The 27860-nt window shown below is 36.1% G+C and overlaps 1 protein-coding gene across 1 annotated transcript in view; it reads right to left on the bottom strand.

Annotated features, from left to right (window-relative positions):
- MIB1 (MIB E3 ubiquitin protein ligase 1) overlaps positions 1-27860 on the bottom strand; it is a 112189-nt gene that overhangs the window by 80111 nt on the left and 4218 nt on the right. The window contains exons 2-6 of the mRNA XM_061169637.1: positions 12829-13000; positions 10897-11026; positions 4975-5079; positions 3007-3073; positions 1501-1705 (exon numbers count right to left, since the gene is read on the bottom strand). Coding sequence (XP_061025620.1) covers positions 1501-1705; positions 3007-3073; positions 4975-5079; positions 10897-11026; positions 12829-13000 — 679 coding nt within the window. The remainder of the gene's footprint in view (positions 1-1500; positions 1706-3006; positions 3074-4974; positions 5080-10896; positions 11027-12828; positions 13001-27860) is intronic.

The raw sequence follows: 27860 nt of genomic DNA on the forward strand, positions 1-27860 counted from the left end.
CTTATCGGGCTAAATTTATTCTTAAGTATTTTATTCTTTGTGATGCTACTGTAAATGGAATTGTTTTCTTAATTTCATTTTCAGATTGTTCATTGCTAGTATACAGAAATACAACTGATTTTTCTATACTGATCCTGTATCCTGTGACTATGCTGAATTCATTTATTAGTTCTAATAGTTTTTTTTGTGGAGTCTTTAGATTTTTCTATACACAAGATCATGTCACCTGTGAACAGAGAGGGTTAACTTCTTCCTTTCTCTTATTTCTTTTTCTTGCCTAATTGCCCCAGCTAGACCCTCTAGGACAATATGGAATAAAAGTGAGGAGAGCAGACATTCTTGTTTTGTTGCTGATCTTAAAGGAGAAAGCATTCAGTCTTTCCCACTGAGTATGCTGTTAGCTGTGGGTTTTTCATAGATGTCCTTTATCAAGCTGAAGAAGTTCCCTTCTGTTCCTAGTTTATTTAGTATTTTTATCATGAAGGATGTTGGATTTTGGCAAATGCTTTTTGTGTATCTCTTGATATTATCATGTGTATCCTTAAGATTTAAACACAATTAGAGCTAATTCTATAATGTGGTTAGCAACTTAATGTTAATTTTTCTTATTTCAAATATAATCCTTCCCCTAAAGAATCTCAGAGTTAGTTTCTTTATGTACATGTCAGTAATAAAGCTTTGACAACTATTCAATTTAACTACCGAATTTTTTCTTTAAAATACTGTAAACATACTAGTAAACTGGATATATTTTGGCCACTAGGGACAAATAAATAAAAGGCACAGGCCCAGTCTCCAAGAAACACGAAACCCAGAGACCAAATAAATAACCATTTTAGTAGATAACAGGAGACCTAAACAGATAAAGAGCGTATGCATGTACCAGGGAGGGGGGAAGGAGAGAGGAAGTAAGCATAAATGTTCAATATTTATAGGAGGCAAAGGAGTTAATCCAGAGAAGGAGGGAGACAAGGAGGAAAGGGTATTCTGCATGGAAGGAGTGGTGTGTGCAAAGGTTACAGAAGTGAGGAAACACACGCAGTGCTGTGTTGCTGATAAGCATTAGTGTGTGCACAGGTGTCTGTGGCAAGGGAGAGCTGTGTTACCATGAGATGACGCTGGAGATATGGGCCAGAGGAGTTTTATTGTTATCCCGTTCATTCAGGGTAGACTGATGCAGTCCAACAGAACACAGAACTTTTTAGCTATACTTGGACCTAATACTGATACAATGTATTCTGCCCCCTAAAGGAAAAAAAAAGTGCACAGAACATTGAATCATAAATATATTCATATAAATATATATACTTACACACACACACACACACTGTTCTTACTTGTTTCCCTCCACTTTACCAACATATTCTGGATTTTCATCTATTATTGAAGAGCTAGCTGTAAGAAGTCTTTATTATATCACATTATTTGCTTTCTTTAAGGCTCTTTCCTCTATATACTAATTTTATTTGCCATTACTGAAAATTAAAAAATATAACCAACCTATTGCCACTGGGATACTGTACTACAATGTCATGATCTTCATCAATGCCACAAACAGTTCCAGTTGTAGTTAAAGTCTCAAACATGCCATCAGTCCATCCTCCATGACCGTGCTGCAAAGACTGTACAATTTCTAGGTCAAGATCTATATTGACCAGGTCACCAATCTGCAATCCACCAGGATTCCTGTTGCCATTCTGCTCACCTATAATTGCAGAGGGAGTTGACAAAGGAAAAGGAAAATCACAGCAACAACAGGCAACTGCACTGTTTTAAATAAGAAAAAGCCCAAGATATTTGAGTTTTAGTTACTACCTAATCTTAAAATGTTTTGAGAATTTACTGTGAATTCTAGAATTAGAGAGCTTTAAAAAAAGAAAGAAAACAGACTCAAAACCAGAAATAATGTAATGATTTACAACAATGACTGAACAGGGGCAGAATCTACAGAAGACTAGGCAACCATCTATCAGAACACAAAGTTCTGGGCATTGATAATATTCACCTTTCTGCCTGGATGACTTGCTGAAGAGCCAACATAACTAACTAAAGTATATGAAAGAGAAACCTGGAATTTTTTTCCCTCTGAATTGCTTACTGTTATTAGTTACCAAATAGTTCTTATGATTTTTGCCTAAAGAGCATTTTCAAATATTTCAAAGCCCATTTCTGAGATTATTTTCAAAACTACTTATGGGATAAAGGATTCATGATCATAAAACACTATGCTGAGGGATCTGAAATGGGTATGCTGATTCTACGCTTTCCTTGTAAAGCCCAGATACAAAACGAAGTTTCTGAAAGCAAGAGAAAGAGATGATCTCATCAAAACCATAAGATTTTCTTCTACATTCTCCTTTTTAAAAAAATTAGGTATGCTGGAAGAAAACAGCACTTCTGGGTAATAAGGCAAATCAAACGATTTGGAAAGAGGAATGGAGCGTTCACATGAGAAAGGAAAGCATTCAGAGACTAAAGGTTTAATCAGAAGAATGTGGTAAATGTTCACCTTGCCAACAATGAAGAATCTATAAAATGAAAGTAGTTTTCGTTTTCTTGTTCTTTTTTTATTTTAATGATACATGAAATTATATTTATCATATTATCTTAATCTTAGAGCTGTTCTTGTATTTTCAAAGGAATTTTACAGAAATTCTAAGGAATTTATAAGCATTAAATTGTTAGGTCCTGTTCTCAGTAGTATAAGAGATATAACATTGATCATATAACACAAAATTTTTCAACAATATAAGTTTATGGTTAAAAGACAAAAGTTTCAAATACAGTATGCCATATAAATGGTATATCAATTATCAAGTCATGACAATTCTTTCAGTCTAAATAAATTAAAAAGAACAAATGCTTTAAAACAAAATAAAACCAAAAGAGTATGTCTTTTAAAAGCTTTAATGGTAACTAACTTTTTTAAAGCCCAATTTAAACACTTTTCTGATTCCATGAACTCTGATCCATTATTTAGAAATTTTCTCTAGCCTGCTAACTCACCTAGCACAGGACAATGATCTCTGTAGAAAGAACCTCCTTTGGCATCCTGGACACACTTCAGGTCAGACTAAGAAAAAGAAAAGAAAGCAGAAAAATCACCCTTGAAAACGTCAACTACAGCTTAAAACCTAAAATAGGCAAAAATGTTCATTCAGAACATATCCTCAGCAGAAGTGAAGAGTAGCTCTGGGTTAATAGTCACACTAAACATTGCTTTCAAAAACACCCATCAAAAACTATAAACTTGACCTTCAGATAGGTCACACTTTACTTTAAGATTTCTTTTAAACTTCAACATTAAAATGCCTGGATCTTTACCATTATCATACTTTCAAAAACACATGTTGGAAAAAAAGAACTAAAACAAAAATCTCGTATTTCAAAAGTACATAACATATTCCATTTTAAAGATATTTTTACCAAAAAAGAGCTCAACTCATTTGATCTTTCTAATCAATTTTATGATATATACAAGGCAGGTATTGTATAAAGGAAATTAGCCAAAACTAAATAGTCAGAAAGTAGAAAAGGAAAGAACCAAATCCAGTCTTTTGATTCCTTGTCCAGTTAATTTCTTATTTATAATCACTTTTAGTCCTTACTTTACCATAACTTGGTTAACTCAAGTTCCTTCCCACTTAGCTTTTATAAGAAAGTATTTAAGTATTTGAATGGGGAGGCAGTTGTGGTATAATGAAAAGTACAGAAAATGTGAACTTAGAAGAGCAACCTTGAGGGTGACTGAAAATTCAGAAATAGATTACCTAAAAGTGCCTAACAGTACCATATACATGTATAAAGTGATCAGTATATACATACTATATTAAGGAAAGGAGCTCCTTTATACAGACACATACACACACAAACACACCTCAACCCAACTCTCTGTTACAGCCTCCTTTGCCACTATAGCTCACATTTAGTTCAATCCTAGCCAAAGAGACATGGGTCAAGCAGTTTTAATGTGATACTTTAGCCCAGTGGTTCCACTTCTAGGAATCTATCTTAAGGAAATATACCCATAAATGTACAAAGACATATGCACAAGGATGCTTACTGAAACACTGCTTGCAACAATGAAAAAAACAAAAATAACCCCAGATACCCATCAACAGAAATCTCATTATATAAACAATGGCATAACCATATAATGGAATACTACTCAGCCATCAAAAAGAATGGGATCAATCTATATGTATACTACTCAATAAGTACCTGAGCACACATAGCATGTAAAGCTTCGTTTGAAGCAAGTTAATAATCAGTTGGAATTCTACAAAAATTCCCAATTTAAAAACAGGGAGAGGCATGAAGATAATAATGAAAAACTAATGACCAATGCTATATACAATTGTAAAAATTGGTAAGTAAACTACCTGTCTAGATTCACAAGGCTCGCTTTTATGTATAAAAGGAATAGATTAAGGCAAAGGGACAGTGGGATATTTTTTCCCCTCCTAATGAGCATAAAACAGTTGGAAAAAAAAATGAAATTTAAGAATTCTTTGAATGAAAAATGTATTCAAGATGGAAAGGATATAAAAGGCATTAATATTTTGGCATTAATATAATATTTAATTACACTCTATAAATTAAACAGCTGAGGTCAACATTTGAACAATGATCCATGACATGCAGAAATATAGGACAATCCACTGAATAAACTACCATTATGCTCCTTAAGCACTTAAGTAATTCGAAGTGTTTCTAGGTCAGTCATTTTCAATCATCAACACTACACTTTAAAAATACAGAGGAAAAAAACTCCTTAAAAATAATTTTAACACCTATTGTATTAAATTCCCACTTTACAGATGTTCCCTCGAATTGCATACTCATGATTCAGATGGCTGTATTGTGACAAAAGGAGATGACAAAAGAAAAAATGAAAGAATACAATAAGGGCTATTTTTACTTCCTTTCTTTCACCCGTCCAGTATTTTCATCTTTTGTGGTTCTTACACTCACCATGCCCTCAAAGCCAACTCTGTAAAGGTTCTTAGCACCATTGTCCCAGAGAACGTAGGCCGCGCTATGTGGGCTTGATGCACTCCAGTCTTGGATTTCTGTTACCTAAGGGAAATTTTTGAGGAAAAAAAAAATTTTGAAAGAGGAGAGGAGAGGTTGGTTCTTTTAATTATATTTAAATCTTTAAAAACATTTCAGCTCCAATCCTGTGTAACAGGATCATGAAAAATACTTATTTACCAAATATATGTCACTTCTAACATATAACTGAAATTATACAGACAATTTTCCGGAATATTATAAGGTAATTTATAAAACCACTGTAGAAATTTTAAATAGAGAAGCTTAGTGATTACAGTGATGGATTATCAGAAAATACATAATTCAATACAAAATTTAAAATCTTCACTCTTAAAGGATTCCCTCTAACAACAGTGTATTCTTTTAAACCTATTCTTTGATACAAAATTTAAAATCTTTGACCAAATACCCTGAACAATTCAAGATAAACCCGCTCTCTGGTCAGCTAAACACTGATAAGCATGAGGCTCAAAGGCCACATTTAAAGAAGACTTGAGTGACTTGGCTCCTCCAGCAGCACCCCTCAGCTGCCCCAAAAAGCAGGCCATCTAAGCTGAAACACTGTGACTGCAGTGGAGACCCAGACACAATCTCTAGGCCCCACATGCCAGCAGGCTGATTAGTAAGAGCGTTTAATACTTAAAAAAAAAAAAAAAAAAAATACTGGAGTTGCTATTGCTTAAGGGCCAAGAATCAACTACACAAAACTGACGCACAACGAGCACTAAACTTGGCTATTCTCAAGTGAACCAGTCTACAGCTCAGAATGGGAAGTCGCACATGCGCAACTCATTACTCTTCTCCACCCTGACACTTATAATCAACCACGCTACATTGTTACTTAGAATGCCAGGCTGATGTTAAACGTAATTTTTAAGGCATGCCCTTAAAAACAGACTATTTCAAATAAGATACATAATGACCATTTAATTTTCACCCTGTACTAAAGAAATAGTTTTGCAAGCTACGTGTTTTATGGTGCTTTTGTAGAGATAAAAAGTTCTTATGCTTAAAAGTTAATCAAATATTTGAGCAATATTTCAAATTGTTAGTAAATGAGTCTATCTGTTCTTTTTAATTTTTTTTTTTTTTTGTAAGGCCGAACGGTGCAGCATGCGGGATCTTAGTTCCCCGACCAGGGATCGAACCCCTACCCCCTGCACTGGGAGCGTGGAGTCTTAACCACTGGACTGCCAGAGAGTCCCTATTCTTTTTAATTTTAAAGTAAATTATACATTATGAAAATATATATGTAAATTTTAAAGAATAATAAAAAACAAAATGAACATCAGACTAAGAAAAAGAATATTACCAGTACTTTTCAATTCCCCTGCACGCCTCTCATCAATCCCACCCTCCTGCCTTCCAACAGAGGTAACTACCATCCTGAATGCAGAGTCCATCACTGCCATGCTTTGCTTTCTGATTTTCACAACGAACCACTGTATAACCTTCCAAAGCAAGAGTTTCTAACACTCTAAAGTGAAAGAAACATGCAATTTTTAGCAAAAAAAATCCCTTCTGATTCTAATATAGTCAGATTCTATTTCATTCATTTTTAAAAATACAATGCTAGATTAAATAACTCTGTGTTTTTATGAGAGGGACAAAAAAGCATGTGACCAACTAAAAAACAAAGACTACAAACTTTAAATCAAGTTCATCCTAAATTTCAAATTACTTGGGATATAAGTAAATTCATTACTCAAGCTCTGAATCACTAAATGAAATTCCTTCATTTGTTAATATGATGTGGTTTATCAAGGAGGAAAGTGGAAGGCATAATAACTACATTAATTTCATACTTTCAATTCTGATTAAGAATATGTGCGAATGGCTGCTAAAACCATTAGGTAAAAGGTTGCTGAGAAACTCTGTAAAGGATCAAACTGACAATACCTGCACTGATCAATCTTAACGTCACCAATAGTAGGATAATCAAACTTTATGTGCCTCCTGATGTGATGCGATGAAAGTACACACACAACTGATGAGGTACTCTTGACAAAAAAACCTGAACCTGAACCTGAATCTAATCATGTCTCTACACCTAACAACTAGTTTATAAGAATACAAGGGTCAGAGGAACAAGTTAAAGAATATCATAAAGAATCAATCAGCCAAATCCAAAGAACCTTGATTTCTTCAACAAATAAATGGCATTTTTTTAAATGTTGATAATTTTTGAAGTTGGATGTTGGGTGCATGGGAATTTGTTATACTACTCTTTCTATTCTGGTATATGTTTGAAATTCTCCATAATAAAGTTTTTTAAAGAGAAGAAAATATATCTAGTGTACCTGTATGAAACAATCAACATATATTCGAAAGCATTTGCAAAATGAAAACAGTCTTGAAATACTAACATAGGTAGTTAAGAATACACTACACACTTCCATGATGACCTTGCATCATGCTTGCCAAAGCCATGGTGCAAAGCAAAAAACCATGGTACATGTTGGCACATGGTAGGCCATAGATTGTATCAGTATTACAACATCAGCCTAGGTTGGTTTATACCCCTTAATATGGCTCATACTAGCCATATTGTTGAGAACATGTAGTAATGAGAATGGGGTGGGAATCTTGAACCTCAAGGGAAAAAAAGATAAGAAAAGAGGATTGGGACAGAGCAGCCAGCACTGAAGACTGGCCAGCACAGGAAGGCTTAAAAACTTTCTTCATTCACACACATAGTCAAAAAGAGTCAGACAAAAATTACATTTCATCTCAAACTGTGCTTAAATAATGTTACCCTGAAGACTTCTATTATATTAAGTTCCCTCACTTAGAGTCACATGCTCAAGATGGTTTCATTTACTTTTCATTTTGTTCTTAAAATGTAACAAGTATTAAATCATAACAAACCAAAAATGTAATACTGATGACTCAAAGCTTCAAGAATGCCTACTTTTCATCCCCCTAAGAAGTGCCAATATAACAAAAATCCAGGAAGTTCCATTTATGTGGCTTCAGACTTTAGCTGCAACTGCTTTTGAAAAGCTGATGAAAAAAAATTTTTCCAACCCTCTGACCATAAAATTAAGTGTGAGGAAGAATATAAAGTTAAAAACAATTTTAGAATGAAAGTATTAAAAAATTTACTTCTTGTGCACTCTCGCAAAAGACATTACTAGAACGTGTACACCACCAAAGGAAAGAGTAAGCTAAGTAAGATGATGTAATCGGATACAGAAAACATGGGATCCAGGTTTCCCTGGTGGCACAGTGGTTAAGAATCCGCCTGCCAATGCAGGGGACACGGGTTTGAGCCCTGGTCCAGGAAGATCCCACATGCCGTGGAGCAACTAAGCCCGTGCACCACAACTACTGAGCCTGTGCTCTAGAGCCCGCGAGCCACAACTCCTGAGCCCGCGTGCCACAATTACTGAAGCCCACGTGCCTGGAGCCCGAGCTCCACAACAAAAGAAGCCACCACAATGAGAAGCCTGTGCACCACAACGAAGAGTAGCCCCCGCTCGCCACAACTAGAGAAAGCGCGCATGCAGCAGCAAAGACCCAATGCAGCCAAAAATAAATAAATTTTTTTAAATGCTTAAAAAAAAAGAAAACATGGGATCCAGCCAGGAAAGAGGAAAAGGCATCCATCAAAGGGAGCTGCCAGGATGATTGCTGGGTACCAGGCATCAAGGGCAATCTGTCTGTACTGTAGCCATGTGATTCACAGGCCAGACATGCTAAAGGCTCTTATCACCAAGATGCCCACTGCCATTGCACCATTTTATCAACCTAAGGTCACACTGCCTGAGTGAGCCTGACCCAAATTCTCGACTGTACTTGGCTTGTTGGACTACGTAATGATGAGGTTCCCACTCTCCCCTCCACCCCCCCATTCTCTGCCACCTAAATCAGCTGAGGTCTTTCATCTTACCCCGCAGAATATTCTGCTTTGACCCACTCCTAAAACTTTGAGGTGGACCATGGTAAGCTTAGAAGCAAAAAATGCATAGTAACTCATGTCCTCTGACCATATTCCTGTCCAGTGTCCTGCACTTGGCCCATACTTCTGCCCTGCCTGATGTCCTGACCGTGCTGAGCCCTGTGTTTCCCAGGACTCACTAATGAGTCCTTGCAGGGCTTGCAACTGGGAAAGGGTAAACAGAAGGCTTTTAAAGGTATTCATAACATTCTATTTTTTAATCTGTATAGTAGGAACAAAAGTTTGCTTTTTAAAATTTTATTACTATTCTTTAAGGTTTAACATACATTTTATACATCCTATGTGACACAGGATTGCTATAAATGATTACAGAAGTTGTTAACTGCACAAAGGGCCTTGCCAAGGAGGAGAATAGAGGCTGACCTCCAGCCTGAGCTCCACTTACCAAGACCTTATGCACAGGGACAAGGCTGTTCCTGTGTCCACGCTCAAAGGGGTACCTCTTCTCTACCACTGGCTTGCCAAGCATGTCCCCACATCACTCCATCCATCCAGAAGTGGCGCCTTTCCCAAATTCACACTGGTCTATTTTTCTTTTTAGAAATGTGCTTCTCAAACTTTAATGTACACCTGAATGACTTAGGGCTCTTGTTAAAATGAAGATCCTAATGTAGAAAGTCTAGGAGGAAGGGGACCTATTACCTCTTATACTTCTAACAAGCTTTCAGGTGACACCAATGCTGCTGGTCAACAGGCCACACTATAGTCACAGAATTTAGATTTATATTTCTGGTTGTCCATCTCCCCTAATTAGAATATAGGTTTCAGAAGAGTAGGAACTTTGCCTCTTTTGTTTATTCCCATAACCGTCATGCTTGGAACAGAATCCTTCACCTAAGTGTTCAATAAATATTTACTAAATTAAAAAAAAACAAAACATTGCTTCCTTAATAAAAATCAAAGTACTTAAAACATATAGGCCAAAATATTTCTGTCCGACTTCCAAACGTTAAAATTAGACCTTATTACTTGAAATTAAATCAATATAACAATACTCTGAATTTAGAAAACATCTATTTGACAAAGTGTTTAAAAATCTCAAATTCAAAAGAATCTATATAGCACCAAGTTGTACAAAAGAGGCTTTCGAGTTCCTAGGAAGAGTTCCTCAGATGACAGAGACTTTAAAATCATCATTCCTTAATGCTAAAAACAATAATTTAAAGAAGGTAACAGAACTGATATTAATTGACATCAAAGTGTCAAACGTGAAATGCTGTTCATTTCAGTACATCTAGGAAAACACAGAGAATACACATTAATATGTGACTGACTGAATCAACGAATGCATCATCAGCAAAAGCAACATGAAATCCAAATAAGTAAAACCAACAACCCATTCACCCTAATATCTCTGGCTATCCCACCCCATTAAAGAGGCTGTACAAAATTCCCTTCAGAATAACTGCTATAACTGACCCCTAGACAGCTCTACACGCCTCCTGAGAAGGGTAAGGAGTTAAGTGGACTGAATAACAAAGCAGCTGCCTATTACCCCTCAGAAACAGACCTTTGGGGGAATGGAATATAAAACAAGTACATTCAAATGAAATTTTAATAACAAGAAAGTCAAGAGTATGAGATACTTAGGGAGGACTAGCCCAAACAGGATTTTCAGAAAGGCATTCTGGGCAACAAAACGGCCACATGAAGTCTAAAAGTGGGAAGGTAAAATCTACCCTACAACCTTCTCACGGAACGCCAATATGTACAACAGAGCAGGAACAATATTTTTTCTTCCAGGGGAAAAAAAAATGAAAACTTAAGAAATTGTTATTGGCATTAAAAAAACGGGCCAAGAAAGTCAACTACAGTAGTTTTAAAATCTACTGAATATACAATATTCTAGGATAACATGATGAATCAGAAACAATTTTTACCTTTCCCCTGCGTCCATTTCCTCCATCCTGGTCTTCCCACTGCCAGTCCACTCCTCGCACCACTCTGGCACCTGCAAAGATCCCTCTGGCTGTAATCTTCTTAGATTTTCTACGAGACTCTAACAGAACCCTAAAAAAAAGTATTTATTTTCAAATTTATATAAAAATAGGTAACAGCAGTTTATTTTTTAAAATAAGATTATAAAAAAGGTTATTTTGAAAATATAAAAGATTTTTCTTTGTTCTGGTTAATACCATAACAGCATGGTACAGGAACACTTTCCACATTACATAGGTTATGATGATGAAGACATTAGTAGTTGGAATAATAACGGCTAATATTTACTTAGCTTTTCCTATACATAAAATCACTTACAGAGGTATAAAGCCTGTTACGGTCCCTAAGATGAAGGTATTATTATTCATTTTACAAATAAGGAAACTAAGTCCCAAAGAGGTAAGTAATTTGCCCAAGGTCACAAAAGTTAAACTGGAATGGAATCAACACATGAATCCAGTCTAAGCACTTCAGGGTATCACCACACTCTTCACTACTTTAGAGGTGGCAAATTCAAAACCCTACAACTGTCAGGCAAGTACTACAAATGAGGGCCTAAGAAAGACAGCACCACAGCAATGACAAATGGCAAATGGCACTTGACCTCAGGCTGGGGAAAACAATAGGGAGTGGTAGGGACTTTGGTGAACTCCAGAGTATGATCTGTCTAAAGGGTACAGGTGTTCCTGTGCTTCAGCCAACTGCTGCCAGGAACAAATGCAGGCCCTGTGTTGACAGTCTTTGGAGGGTGGGGGAGCAGAATAGGGTTAGAATTCATAAACCTGATTTTTCTGTGAAATCACCCGGTTTTAAAAGGTTAGCAATTGTTCAAAAATTTAGATCACTGCGTAAGTCAAGTAAAATACATCTGTGGCCTGGATTTGACCTACACTAAACTGTCTCTAAAGTAGTGCATACCTACAAGAAACTACAGACCTTGAAAAAGATTCTATACTCAACTATCTAGACAAGCATGGTTTTCCAAGGCCTTCTATCCCTTATTCTTCTACATCCTTCTCATTCCTAAAAGTCAAAAAGATTCAGGGTTTTTTCTTCTGCTCTGCTTTTATCTCATTATTCTATTCATTTTCAGAATATCTTTACTACACCCTAACTTTAAAAATTGTAAGCAAAAGACAAAAATAAATAATCTGTTGAAAGTTACTCACTTAATAAATGGCAGGACCAGGATCTGAACCAGGACAGTCTGACACAAAAATCCATTTTCCTATTACTCCCGCTGCCTCCTTGTCACTGACTTGATTCTTGCTCCTATGCATTAGTCATAGCTACATGAGAATACTCAATCACCTGAAACTCTGCACCCATTCAGAATTAACACTCTTCTCTCTTTGCTCCTAAGACACTTAATACGCATCTCTATATACAGTCTGAAACATCACATGATAATCATTGTTGATCAAATAATACCTTAATTTGTAAACTCCTTAAGAATAACATGTCTTATTAATCTTCAAACTTACACAAGTATAGTCTTAATGCTCTGTAGTCTTAATAAATGTCTCTTGATTCAATAAATAGGCTCTAGTGTTCACAAGATAGAATGCATACAGAGAAAACAATCAGCCTCCCTTGGGCCACCCTTTCATTTCCAAACACTGAGCAGTGCCAAGTCTCTACACTAGAGAAAGAACAGCTCAGATTATCCTGGAAAAATACATGTATCTCTATCTTCTCAGAGCTCTTTTCTCGCTATGTGGTAGGCCTGGTCCACATCTAGCCTGGTAATTGCTACTTCTTGACTAAACCAGCTGTCAGAAGCTATTTCCTGATCCTATTTTTAATGCTGAATGGTATAAAAAATTCAATAGAAACAAGGAATTGCAATTGAAAAAAAAAATGGATTGCCATACCGCTCACTTCCTGGTGTAGTAATTCTATAAAAGCGATGCCTTAAATGATGTTTATCTCCATGATAACAAACTGTGCACAAATCATAATTTGTACACTCCGCACATTTCCATCGAATGCCAATGATTGGTTGCTGGCGGCAGGTATCACACATGGTTCCATCATGCTTGATGCCTATTAAAACAAGGATACATGCTTACATTAATTTCAAGTATTATTTACTTGAATATTACTCCCTAAGGGAAAAAATAAGAACACAGCATTTTACAAAATAGTTCAATAAAGAAATAATATTTCAAATGTACCATATATAGTTTCAAGATAACAGATTGCGAATATTTTAACCAGTACAAATTATAGACTAAATATTTTCTATCCCTTCTTTTTTCATTAGTAAGAACACTTCTCAGTAGCACTTTCCTTGCTCTCATCCACAAACTGAAATTTAGGTTCAATCCAGAGAAAGAAAGAAGAATCCTTTATCACCAAGTAGATGTTTCAGACTTCAAACACACAAAAATCTTTTGAGGAATGTGAACCTATTCTCCAGGTAAAAATTCCAAAAGAAAAGACAGTTTTATCCTCATGATATCAGAAACAAACTATCAATTAACTTTAGCATTTATCCCTACATATTGACAACATTTTCCCCATCAACAATAAACTTTAGACAATGATTAGCAAGCAAGTTTCCCAGTTTGGGAAACAAACTTGAGTTTGTCATGGGTTTTCTTTTTTCCTTAAAGAACAAGAAGAAATTAACACTAGAAAAAGAAAACAAGCACTTGGTAATATAACCTATACTAAAAATGTTCACATGGATAGATGAGATAGATGTTAGAACTATAAAAGTACCACTATAAATTAATAAAAATAACTGACATTGTAGGGTAATAAGATTGGGGAATAATGTTCCTTTACTATTCTATTAAGATCACGTGTTCAATAAATTAAAACTAGGAGTTTTTTAAAACAATGTGTGGCCTGTGAACATCAGTGTCACTATTTCATGACACATGCTGTATGGTCATGCCCAATGTTGAACTACAAGCAAGGGCTAAGTTGTCTGTACAATACTGACACTCCCCTAGATCAAGTTCTGGCTCTGTCAATAGCTATCTCTGTGTCCAAGAAAAAGTCATTTTAACTGAAGTACTTACATATAAAACAACAGTATTTATTTCAAAATAATTGGTGGAGAGGGAGGGGAAGTAAGGTGGGTTTAGATGAAACAAGATTGCTCGTGTTGAAGTTGGTTAACAGGTAACATGGGGGTTCATTATACTATTTTCTATTGTGTGTAAGTTTAGAGATGTTCAATAATTAAAAAATGAAATGAGTCATTTTAGTTCTCAGAACCTCAACTTCCTTTGGAGGAGGTAATATGTTCTTTAAAGGAAAGGTATGTTCTAAGAACAAAATGAGAATGTGAAGTACACGCAAGAACTTGAATACAGTAGTAGTAATACTGTAGCTAAACTCTGCAAGAACTAATACACTATTGCTACTTCCTGGTAAGGGGAAAAATCCTACATAATTCATTTTCTATATCCCGGTTTAAAATCCCTATGAGTAAGGTAACCAGATTCTAAATAAAGTGCCCTCGCTGAGATGGTTAAGAAGAAAAAAGGGAGGGAGGGAAGGAGGAAGAATGAACATTGAAAGGAAGTTGGGATGTCTAGTAAACTACAAAAGAGCATGACACCAACACCAAATATGTTTTGCGTGCAATCCTTCTGCAGTCTCCTACCACACAAATGCTTGATTGTAGAGACAGAGAAGACAGCAGACATCAGTACCTACTGATTCATTCAGTAACTATTTCTTTACTGCTACTGTGGGCAGGCCCTCTGCTGCTTTCAAATATCACTCTTGCTATGGTAGGAAGAACAGAAAGGAAGAAAGTAAAAGGGGCTAGAGAAACAAAGTCAAGTCCTAAGAAGCTTACACAGCAGTCCAGGTGAGATAATGGTAGTTTAAGCCAGGGTGATGATAGTGGAAGTGGAGAGAAATAGAGTCAAGAGAGATTTAGGTCTTGGTGGCTATGGGTTAGAAAATAAAAGATGTAGAAGGTAACAAAAAAAACAAAAAAAAGTATAAAGATCATTAAAGAGAATACAAATAGATAAGTATTAGAGATATTTAGGAACAAACAGCACAATACACTGAAACCTAGAACTGCTCCCTTAAAAAACAGAAAGGGAGCCACCAACAAAAACATAAATAAGCACATGCTTATCAAATAATGCAAGCTCAGGGCTCCACTGAGAAACTCATTCAAGAAACTAAATCAAAAAAAAAAAAAAAAAAAGAATCAGGAAACGTTTTTTAGAAATGGTGGATGAGTAGACCTTTCAAAGGAAGAAAGAAACCTCAGAAGAGCACAGAGTATGTTCAATGAACCAGGAGCAGCTTTGTTTGGCAGGATTATGAAATATAGTCAGAGACTTAGAGATAAATTTTAGAGTCATGCTGGGAGATAATAAGATAAAACATAATTTCTGATCTGTATATTTAAAATTGTTGCATTAAATGGGGAAAACAAAGGTATGCGATTTCAGAAACTACTTACATAACTTACTGGCCAGGTAATGTTCAGAATCAAGCTTTTTAAACTACTCTGGGACCAATATTCTCATCTATAAATTGAGAAAATACTTCCTTTCATAGATGTTATGGACTGGGAGGTTCCCCCCAAAATCCCTAACCTCCAATGTGATGATATTTGGAGATAAGGCCTTTGGGAGGTAATTAGGTTTAGATGAGGCAATGAGGGTGGGACTCCCATGATGGGATTAGTGTCTTTCTAAGAAGAGGAAGAGAGACCAAAGTGTCTCTCTCTCTCTCTTTCTCTGTCATGTGAAAACAAAGCAAGAAGGCAGCTATCTGCAAGCCAAGGAGAGAGCCCTCAATAGGGAACCGAAGTGGCCACCCCCCTGAACTTGGACTACCCAGCCTCTAGTACTGTGAGAAATAAATTCCTGTTGTTTAAATCAGCCAGTCTGTGGTAGATTGTTATGGCATCCCAAGCAGACTAAGACAATATGGAAAGGGACACTGTGAAGCTAAAGTGATATAATAGAGGTAAACATACTCTGAAAGGCATTAGCATAAAAGTAAGTATAAAGAATTATACTGCAATTAATTTAATCTTAATATAGATATATTAAATGTACTAGTCATCTATTTAAATAATTTAATGATCAAAGTCATCACATACCCCAGGCAAATTCAGCAATACTTATACAAAAATTAAAGAACTCAATAAATTTCTCAATTTCCCAGAGACTGCATACAGAAAATATTCAATTATTCATGTGTGGATTACCCCCATTTTAGCAAATTACCCGCCCTCTCCATTTGCTAATTACTCTTTTATCTCAGGTTTTCCCCCAAGTGTATGGCTTCCCTGCAGCTGTACCTGTCCCGCTCCGTTCCTTTAATTGTTTTCACTCCAGAATAGCAACAGAGGACACAACTGCCACGTGAGACAGTCCTACACAAGAGTAGTTCATCCACCACTTCTCATTCTAAACTATGGCTAATTCTGACTGCATCAATCATGAAAATTATCATCAGCCATAGGTCCAAAAGAAATTATACTCTAGTCTAACAGACTGTAAACTAAAATTAAAAACCAAATTTATAGCTGCACAACTCAGAGCTACCAGCGTTCACTAGTATTGCATGCTTCAGTCTTTTACAATATAAATCAAAAGGCCAAATCTATTCTTCCTTTTGGGGTGTATAAATGAATACACAGAAAAGGATTTGTTTGGTGTTTTTCAATCACAGAAGGATTTTTTTTTTAAGTACCAAATAATCCATAACCTGGCTAATCATCCCATGGGTTACTAAGAATTTGCTATATTTTGCTTTAAATCAATATATAACCATTCCTTATAATGTTCACTTTGAAAACATAATTTTGTAATTACTCCTGATATTATCTCCTAACACAAATAGCAAAAGTCTACAAAGTTAAGAAAGAAATTATCCTAGCTCACATAAATATATTTTTTAAGGTAAATTCTAAAACCTATCAACAGACAAAGATTTTGAAGAACTGTCATAATTGTCTGATGCAAGCCTACTAAAATGAATTTTAAATTTTCATAAAATTGCACTTTTTAATAAGAAATAGCAAGAATCACAATATGAGGTTTTTTTTAATTCATCAATTTAAATACTGAAATACAGGTACACCCCTGCTTTATTTATGCATTTTATATCAGGCACATTCCTGGAAAACCGAGTATATACTTAAAATGGAGGAAAGGTGTGGCAGATTGTATTTTCCAAAGAAAGCCTCACCGATCTATATCCACCCCAAGTGCTCTTCTGACAAGAGGACAATGAATGACAAGTGGCCATCAAGAGGCGGGTCTGTTTTCCTCCCCACTGATCCTGGGGGGACATCTGCAACTGCCTTGGTTAATAGAAGGTGGCAGAAGTGACACCATATGACGTCTGTGCCACCTGTCTGTCCACGTCTCTCCCTCCCCCTCAGGATTCATGCCCCCACATGCCTTGGCAGCTCTTTCATACTAAGTCTGGCTACCCTGAAGCTGCCACAGAGCGGAGACCACTTGGCGAGGCCATAAAGAGGTATCAAGAGATGCCCGAGGAAGCCTGGCTGTGCAGCCCCTTCACTGTTTGACTCTCCTAGCTGGGGCCCTAGATACTGTGGAGCAGAGGCAAGCCATTCCCCACTGAGCCTCTCCAAATCCCTGAGGGGTAGAAGCCCTGAGCATAGAAACTGTTTCACACCACTAAGTTTGGGGGTATTTGTTGTGTAACCATTGCAACTAGAACAAAGCAAGTTAAAAATAAGTTACAATCGTTATTAAATTACAGTTCCCTGCAGTACAGCATAGCAAAAATATGGATAAATTAAAGAGCTAAATATGAAAAAAAGAAAACCATACAAGTGCTAGAAAAAACAGTTGAACAGCATCTTTTACAGTTCTGAGTAAAGTCTCTCTAAGCATGACACAAAACCTAGAAGTCACACACACATGTAGAAGTGTATAAATAGAGAAAACCTGGAAACGCCTCCAAACTGCTGACAGTAGTTGAGGGTACACAGATGAGGAAGGAGAGGGCACCTTCACATTTTTTCTATATACACTTTTCAATTGTTTAGTTTTATTATAAGTATATTAATTTCATAATTTTAAAAAGAAAATACAAAACAAGAGATACCAACTTTATCCTCTTAAATTGGAACAGATTAAAAATAATATGTCAGTGTACATGAAGATGGTGTCAAGAGAGCCAGTCATACTGCTGAGAGGGAAACAGAAATTGATACAATCTCTATGGAAGGTACTTGCAAAATGTTTCAAATGCTTTAAAAGATTTGGACCCTGTCTTCAAATTTAAAAGGTACATCTCATGATACTAAATTGTTTGCAGTAAATAAAAATTTAACATAACATGTTGAAAAGATGGGGATGCGGCTATCTATGTGTAAACTAAGGTAATCCATACAAATTCTATGCAGTTATTAAACCATGTTGTAGAAGAAATGCTACTGAGATGGTAAACTGTATTATTATTTTATAAAGCAGTATGCAAAGAATTACAATAGAGCACTTTGGCACATAAATTACATTATACATATAACACATGTGCCCAGAAAAACTAGAAAGATATCCCCCAAAATGTGCTTGACAGGATCGCCCTTTGGGGTTTTCCAAGTTTTCTACACTGGGTATGTATTAATTCTAGGAAGCAGCTGGGCGAGAAAGGGCATTTAATATGCAGTATAAGCATCAGAAATGCTGGTATATGTCACTTATAAATAAAAGCTAAAAATAAACAAAAACATGAGGAACTCCAAGTACTTACAGAAACCAACTTTCAAATAGTTACTTTAGCAATGTGGTACACTGCTACTCAGAAGTTTTTACGTCTTTTAACCCTTACCCTAACTGAGTATTCTGTGCTTATGAAAAGAAAATATATAGCTAATAAGTACACTCCTTATTGCCACGTGCCTTAAGAGTCTAATTTGTCTTACCACAGGAAAGCATCATGACCAAAAACATCCTAATTAACGTCAAATAGCAGTAACAGTAAATGTCCACACAGTAGTTAAGTTTCTGAACAGGTCTAAAATAGGTCTCCTATGCCATCACAAAAAGTCAAATACACTAAACAAATGGGTATCCAATACACACTAAGAGGTATATCCTAATTTACCTGCACAGCTCTACAAATGAGTGCTGACTGATGAAAGGCAAAAGGAAAATGTATCCCAACCTCCTCACTTGACCAGAAAAGGAAAAGCCCAGTTTTCAGCTGTTCCCCTATTTACATATTTTTCATCTCTAAGTTCATTTTCTCCAAAATACAATAACATTCATGAGCTCTTAATCTGAGTACAGGCTTTCTTTAAAAGCAACCATTTAAACATACAATGTGATAACTGGTCAAAAAAAAATAAAAAACTTCTACAATTCACGGTTTTAAAGAATACTTCAGGAAGACCACTAATGCACACAAAAGCACATCCAAATCCTTTCTTGGTTCCCACAGTTCAAATGCCAACAAAGCTACTGAACAGCTGTGAAACAGACTAATGCTGAGAATTGGAAAAAGTAAACAAAGCAACCCACTCCACTACCAAAATGAGCAGTACAGAATTTTTAATGAGAATGCAATTAACTGACTTTAAAACAAAAGATGACATTTAAAGAAAACATAAAAAAGGAAAAAGGATTAAATGAACAAGGCCAACATTTTACTGGTCTCTCACTCTGGTAGCTTTTTTGTTTCCCTTTACTTCATCCACCCAATTCATTCTCAACTAAAAGCATTCCCTTCCATTCTAAACCTCCTTAGCCCTGGCAAGAGTTATTCCTTAAAAATTCAATAAAATTTAATTCCCTGACTAAACCCATGAATGCTTTTTCTCCTTCCTACAGAATACCATATCACCCTAGAGAGTTAACACTCTTTCCCTTTGCTAAGCTTTATGAAGACATCTGCCACCGTTAAATGAACCACCTGATGATAGCTTTTGACTCATTCTAATACTCAAATGACCATCTGCTCTACATTTTAATGACATCTCACCTAAATTCAATAACTTAGAGAATTTACATAGCTTAAGTCTTTTTGTTGGCAAATTTTATGAGACCAGTAAAACACTATGGTCAAGATCAATAACCACAAGTTCTTAAAAGAGCCAAGAAAAACAGCTCAAATTCATAAAGCACTGATTTATTTAAGTAAAATGTTAAATTTCTAGAGAGAAGAAATGATTGAAAGAGAGAAGGTTCTCACTACAAGCAGTTCATTATGTGAAGCACTTAAACATGGAACAAGAATATGTGAATTATCACTTTGTATAAGAGCAAAAGAAAAAGTAAACAATGTAAATGTTCATTAACAAGAGAGTGAAGATATGTATTAGGTATACAATGGAATACCTAAAATGAACGCTCAAGAGCCACACAATTCAACATGGATGAATCCTTCAACCATAATGCTGAATTTTAAAAATTATTCAAGAATACAGAATGTTGCAAATAAAGTATTATGCACTGTTTACGGATATATACAACACAGCATAAATGTAAAGAAACCCATGGGAATTACTAATTTCTATACAGTGGTTACTTTAGGAGAGGAAGGGAATGAAATTGGGAAGAAGTACAGAGAGTGTTTTAAACATTAGAAATGCTTTATTTCTAGATAGGTTCAGTTATTTATTAATCACTTATCCACTTGGACATCTTAAATACTATGTAAGAAATTTTAAAACATTTTTAAAATAAAAAATAAGCATTCCTAGTAGACCAGTACAGTGCCTAGTTAATCCTCTAACCTTTTGCCCTAATTAAAAGATTTTACCTAACCTTAAAGAATAATTTACAAGTCATTAACCAGTGTTTAAAAGCAATTACTTATTGTGGCATAACCATTTGCTGATGTCACTCAACCAACCAAGAATTCCTATTTCTGATTTATGGATTCATTCAATTTTAACCCCAAATCAATGTGACAAAAAGTTTACAGAGATTAAAGAGGGTTAACCAACTAGAGTATGCATCTTATTCTCCCTGAACCATCAAAGTACTTATGGTTTAGAAATTGGCTGAAATGTAATTAAAATTCCTACTGAGGGTGAGGCCTTTGTGACCTGCCAGCTGGTTGGTGTACTCCACATTCCTTACTCTTGAGAAACAGTAAATTAGTGAAAATAGTATTGTTATTATTAATAATACTAACCACTACTTAAATCGGTACCAAGCTAGGTACTTCACATATATTTTATTAACTTTCTCAGCAATACCAAAAGGTAGGCATTATTATCCTCATTTATAGATGAAGAAATTGAGGATATGAAGTCACACGTTAGTAAGTGGCAGGCTCAAATTCAAACCCATGTGAGGAGTCTGATTACAAAGCTTGGCCTCTTATGCTCTTACCCTACCAGGGTTTTTCCCTCTACTTAGCTCTGATTTTATTTGAAGAATAATTACATATCTAGGGCATCATGTTCCCCATTCAACCTTCTGCACTCAAAATATAAGTTATTAAATCCTATTCTAATATTCAAATAAATCTCAAAGAGATACATTTTTAAAATTGAAAAGATTATCTACTTCTTAGTTAATTTCAAAAGTGTTATAGAGTGAAACACCATCTACTTCCAACCAACTCCTGTTATGAGTTAAGGAGATGTCTTTGAAAGTGCCTCACCCAAAATCTAGAACTCTTTCATCATATCTTTTCTGTTGGACAAGTTATTCTCTCATCCATTTTTGCAGCCTCTGCTACTCTACTTTATTATAAGCTTGCATAATAAAATTACAATCATGCCTTACACAGTCCCAACAAAAGAAACAAGGCATCAAATAAGGCATACAACTGGCAATTTTAGTAATGTATTTGTTATTTTTAGCACTTGTTACACAAGAGTAGAAAATTAATGAGGTCAAACAAAAATAAGAATTTTATCCACTTTATTTTTTTCCTAACAGATAAAAATTCATTTTTTCATTTTACAAGCAAAACACCTGTGTACCTTGACCTACTCCAACTTCATTTTACAGGTGAAGAATTAAAGTTTTAAAGAGACTAATGTTATAGGTAGGGGGAAAAAAAAGACTGACAAACCTAGATTTGAATCTCAACCATCAACCAATTACTTATGAAATCTTGGGCAAATTAGTTCATTTCTCATAGCCTGTTTTCTCCTAAGTAAAATGAAGGCTATCAAACAACACTTTTATGAGGATTAAATGAGATAAAGTATGTAAAAAGCTTAGTATAGTTCCTGACACATGATGGGAGCTCAGTAAATGTTAGTCCATTCCCCTAGTTAACGAGGCCACGTGAGAAAATCTAGAATGAACAAATACCTTGACTTCCCTACTAAGCTCGTGCATTTTCCACTACTCCATGATAAGAGACTGGGAAAGAGGGGTGAGCAAGGCACCACAATGTAAAATATTACAATCTCAAACTTTTATGATTTATTATCACTAGCCCTGCAAAACTCCCAAAATTCAAATAATGATTTGTTTTAATATCAAAACGTTTCTACCCCATTTCTTGATTTTTTCGGAACAAAATTATCATCAAGAAGATAAATCCACCCCAGGAGAAAGCTATATACTCTTATCATGAGTGTGCTTAGAGAATATAACCTAACCCTAACCACAGCAAGCATCTACAAAAGTAAATATGCTCCCAAAGGCACTCCAAAGCCAGAAATGAATGTCTGGACTACCTGCTGTGTTCCATTATCTCCTCCATTAATTTAAACCCCACCTTATCTTAGTTGCGTTCTTCAAGTTCATTTAAAAGCCGGTTGTTTAGAATTCAGAACCATTTTCCCTCAGAAACAAAGTTTTAAAGATAACTTAGGTACCAGACTATTTCACAAGAACTTATTTACATAGAGCTCATCTATGGGCAAAGATCGAAATTGTTCCTGTGTTCCTAGTTCCATCTGAGGAGGTGGTTTAATGGCTGTAATGCAAACATGATGATAAAAAAAGGCAAGCTAAATTGGTACGGGGACATATGAAAGTATATGAGTAAAGAAATGGGCTTAGGAGAAGGAGGAGTGTTCTAAAAAAGCCATTTCCCTACAGATACTTAAAATGCATAAGCTCCTGCTTGATGACAGTGCAATGGTTTTCAAAGTGAAGTACGTGACCCAGGAAATACAAAAGATGATCCTCTGAAATTAAAGAGATAAGCCCACAATCTCTTATCTGTTCCAAAATCCCAAAACTCTTAAGTTTTTTGTAAATGAGCAGGAAACTCACTTAGTGGTAAATCCTGATCTGAACAAACAAGAGGCTGTGTAGTCTTTATTTACCCCCTTAGCATAACCATTCATATGCTTCCTGCAGAAATATTGGTGTATCTGATGACAGGGTGCTGCTGTGGACCTGGAAGTGGGCATTAACAAAAGTTTATAAATTCAGTCCCAAGCATTCTGAATAAAGGGTTGTGGACCTCCATTAATACTTTTATATTCACTATTTTTCTTTTTTCCTTTTTTTTTTTTGGCCACACCACACAGCTGTGGGATCTTAGGTCCTGACCAGGGATTGAACCCAGGCCCTCAGCAGTGAAAGCTCAGAGTCTCAACCACTGGACTGCCAGGGAATTCCCTATATTTACTATTTTGCTAAAAATCTATGAATGAAATTAGGTTATTAATTGTACATTATTCAGCTGATATTAGCACCCTCAGTGGGTCTCCACAAAAAAAAGAAAAAAAATCACACATGGAATACAAGGTGTACTAAAGGTGAGTGGGAGTTTGACAGCGTGAGGGTCTAAATAACACTGTTGCTCACTTCTTGCACATTAAAATGGGCTGCACCTATTTTGTGCCTAGTTAAGCAGTCTTGTGGAGCACCTCCTAATGATACAAAACAACATGTTGTTGATTATCTTGCAACAAAGTGCTTGAGAGTCAAAATTAAGAATAGTTCCATTTTTTTTTAATAAAATAAGTACTCCCAAATTGCACACCTTTTCTGGAATGAAAAGTGGTTGTTAACGGTGTGTTCCCTAGAAGATACATATATTTTTAAATTATACCATTTAATCTATCCCTTCCAGGTAAAGGTGATGTCTGACAATAAATAAGAAAATAAATGCAGTCCAAAAGAAACTAGAGTAAGCACGGTGAAAACTGACATTTGGAGATACTTCCATCATTATATGGTCTTTAATGCTGAAACAATGTGTATCACCAATAAACTCTAATATATGCATCCATAAAAGAAAATCACTTTTATTTCATTTTAAATTCAGTGGATTCTGAATTTATTTATTCACAATGTAAAAGTGAAACACGGTCCAATTCGTTTGTTAGAATTGATCAGCATCAGAAAAGATGGAAAATTACTAGCTAAATTTCAATAAAAATGTTTACTTAACTGATAAATGGGATAGAAAAATAAGACTGAGATTTGGTAAACACACTGTATTAATCAGGGTCCAGTCAGGAGACAGGAAACCACACCACTTCTAGAAATGGGGAAACAATGAAAAAATAGTATTACTAAAATGTAAGAGGCGGGGAATTCCCTGGTGGCGCAGTGGTTAAGAATCCGCCTGCCAATGCAGGGGACACGGGTTCAAGCCCTGGTCTGGAAAGATCCCACATGCCCCAGAGCAACTAAGCCCATGTGCCACAACTACTGAGCCCGTGCTCTATAGCCCGCGAGCCGCAACTACTGAAACCCACGCGCCTAGAGCCTGTGCTCCACAACAAGAGAAGCCACTGCAATAAGAAGCAGGCACACTGCAACAAAGAGTAGCCCCCGCTCACCACAACTAGAGAAAGCCCGTGCGCAGCAACAAAGACCCAATGCAGCCAAAAATAAAAATAAGTAAATAAATTTTAAAAAAATAATAAATCATGGCGTATTAAAAAAAAAAAAAGGAAGAGGTTTTAAGGAGGGGTCTCATAGGGCTGGGATCCAGACCTTTAAAGAGGGGTTGCAACTGGCAGGTGCCAGGGTCACAGGGCGGGGGGGGCGCACATCAGGCTACTTCTGATGGTGTTGGAAATAAGCAAACTGGAATCAAATACTGACACTGAAATCCTGCTCAGTGAAATGATACCTGAAGGAAGAGCAAGCAAAACAAGAAAGAGTGTATCCCTTCCCACCCCCAAGCCTTCCAGTCTCCATCCAGCGCCCCCTATTGGCAGAGCCAACAGGGATCCAGCTGACAAAGGAAAAATACCACGTGCAGACTCCCAGACCAGCCTCAGGGGTAGGAGCACAGAGGGTGAGCTGAAGGCAAGAGACAACAGCTTAATAACCAGCAAGCACACATCAGAAATGCACTTCTTCCCTTTGGCTCTATCGTCTATCTTCGTGAGGTCTCCTGAGAGCTAATGCGTCCAACAAAATCAAGAATGGAAACAAACTCAATTTAGAATCAGACTTGATTTACTAACATACTAAACCAAGATTTCCAAAAACAATGAAGAAAAATCACATTGCTCTCATGAAAAAGAAAAACAATAATTTGATGAGATGAAAAGCAAAATACCAAAATACCACCCTGAGGTTAGATCCTTTCAGTCTAAGTCTTTATCCTTTTTCTACATATATTTTCCATAAAAAAAAACTTGTAGTCTTTTTCCAAACTTACATAAAAAACACAGTATTATCTACAGTATCTCTTTGAAATCTACTTTTTCACTCACCATACATCTGGTAAATATAGGCTAATTCTTTCATTTTAACTGATAATATTTTATTGTATGGGACTCATGCAACATAATATACTTTACATATAAATTTTCAGTCATTTCAAATTACTGCTTTTATAAACAAGACTAGAGTGAATTTCTTTATACATATCTCTTTATGGATGTGTGCTTGAGAATCTCGTGACATAACATTTAGAAGTAAATTTTCTCAACTACAGGATACATGAATTTTTTTTTTTTTAATTTACAAGATGTTGCCAAACTGCTTCTCAAAGTAGTTGTACTAATTTACAATCCCACCAGTAACTTGAGAGTTCTGATTTCCCCATATTCTTTACCAATGCATACTATTTTTAGACTTTTAATCAATCTGAATGGGGTGAAATCTATTTTTTTAATTTGTATTTCCCAGGTTAGCTGTGATTTAGCTGTATGAATAGATATTAGCTCTTTACTATTAACATTAAATCAAATTTTCAAAGGTAGAGGGAAATTTATATTTAAATTGATATAATCCATTTATTTCATTGCTAAACGAAAAAGCTAGCTAGCTGGCTTCTAACTTCTAATTGAAAATTTTCTCCCACACCAGGTAATGTAAGTATCTATGTTGCCCCTGAGCACACACATACAAACATAAATATTAATAAGCCAATTTTTCTCATAAAACAAAAGAAGCTTTATGAACAAGGTGAGTTTCAGTAAGATCTGATAGTTTAGAGACATGACCATGTCACATCTTCTGCCAAGGGCAGAGCTTGGCTTCAAGAGTGCAGGATGACTGGGACTTGGAGCCACTGTTTGGAACAAAGAAAACATAAAAGATGAAGAACCCCAATAAAGCAAAAAAACAATACCATATAGTAAAGGCTGACCAGCTGAGATGGAGAATCTGACAGCCTCATGTGCAGCTCAATTACTTGCTTTGACAGCAATTACTTTGCAAAAACTCTTTCACAGGACTGAAAATGTTTTCTTAAAGGAGGCTAAAGATAATTACATGTAATAAACTACCTGTCATGTTGGATACACACAGAAAAACCATTAATCTCCAACAATGTTACATTAAGTTAATCAAATAACCATATCACAGACTAGAATAAATTATTTAAATTTCCTAATCAATTTTCCCTCAGGAAAAGTAATACAAATGGTGATCATTTCTGAACTACTATACTATAAATGGAAGAGAGAATGATGAGGAAAAGCAATGAACTGAGTTTTCATCCCTACATCTGCCATTCACCAGCTTTGTGACTGGACAAGTTTCTTCATCTCTCCAAGCCTTAGTTCCCTTTTATCTGTGTTAGGATAACATCTACCTAACCGCAGATCAAATGAGTCCAAAGTTCTTTGAAAAGAGCATTTTATTCAGAAAATATTCATCCAGAGCTATGGCTTTGCTAGAAAATGGAGATACAAGGAACACACACACACACTCCTTCCTCTCAAACTAATAATCTCATGCAAAAGACAATTACAACACAGCATACCTGTGGCAGTAGACAGAAGCACAGAGTGCGCTGTGATCACACTGCCTAGCAATTAAGGAAGGTGGAAGAGAGAACCTGGTGGGCAGCTACCGGGAAATACATCCAAAAGCAGTACCTAATCCAACCAGAGGGATAAGGCTGTAAAGTTTAGGACGAAAATATATATTAAGACAGCATTATATTTGCAAACAAATACATATATTAGAAAGCTGTTTCGGGACTTCCCTGGTGGCACAGTGATTAAGAATCCGCCTGCCAATGCAGGGGACTCGGGTTTGAGCCCTGGTCCGGGAAGATCCCACATGCCGCGGAGCAACTAAGCCTGTGCATCCCAACGACTGAGCCTGCGCTCTAGAGCCCACAAGCCACAACTACTGAGCCCGGGTGCCACAACTACTGAAGCCCGCGCACCTAGAGCCCATGCTCCGCAACAAGAGAAGCCACTGCAATAAGCCCGCGCACCACAACGAAGAGTAGCCCCCCTCTCGTGGAAACTAGAGAAAACCTACACGCAGCAACTAGGACCCAACACAGCCAAAATAAATAAAATAAAATAAATAAATTTTTTAAAAAGAGTAGTTTTTTTTAAAAAAAAAAAAAGAAAGCTGTTTCATGTTCCTTTATTTCCTCCCCTTCTTCCTGCCCAATAATGTCAGTCTCCAAAACTGAAGACATATATTACTAACAAACAATGAAGGCGTGGAATCAGTTGAGGGGAAAAGGAAACAACAAAGAGCCTGGACATCTCAAAAGACAAGCAGTCACTTAGCATCCTGCTATTCAAAGTGTGTCCATGAGCCAGCATCATCTCCATCACCTGGGCGCTTTTAAA

This window comes from Eubalaena glacialis, chromosome 15 (genome assembly GCF_028564815.1).
Source record: "Eubalaena glacialis isolate mEubGla1 chromosome 15, mEubGla1.1.hap2.+ XY, whole genome shotgun sequence".
Lineage (NCBI taxonomy): Eukaryota > Metazoa > Chordata > Mammalia > Artiodactyla > Balaenidae > Eubalaena > Eubalaena glacialis.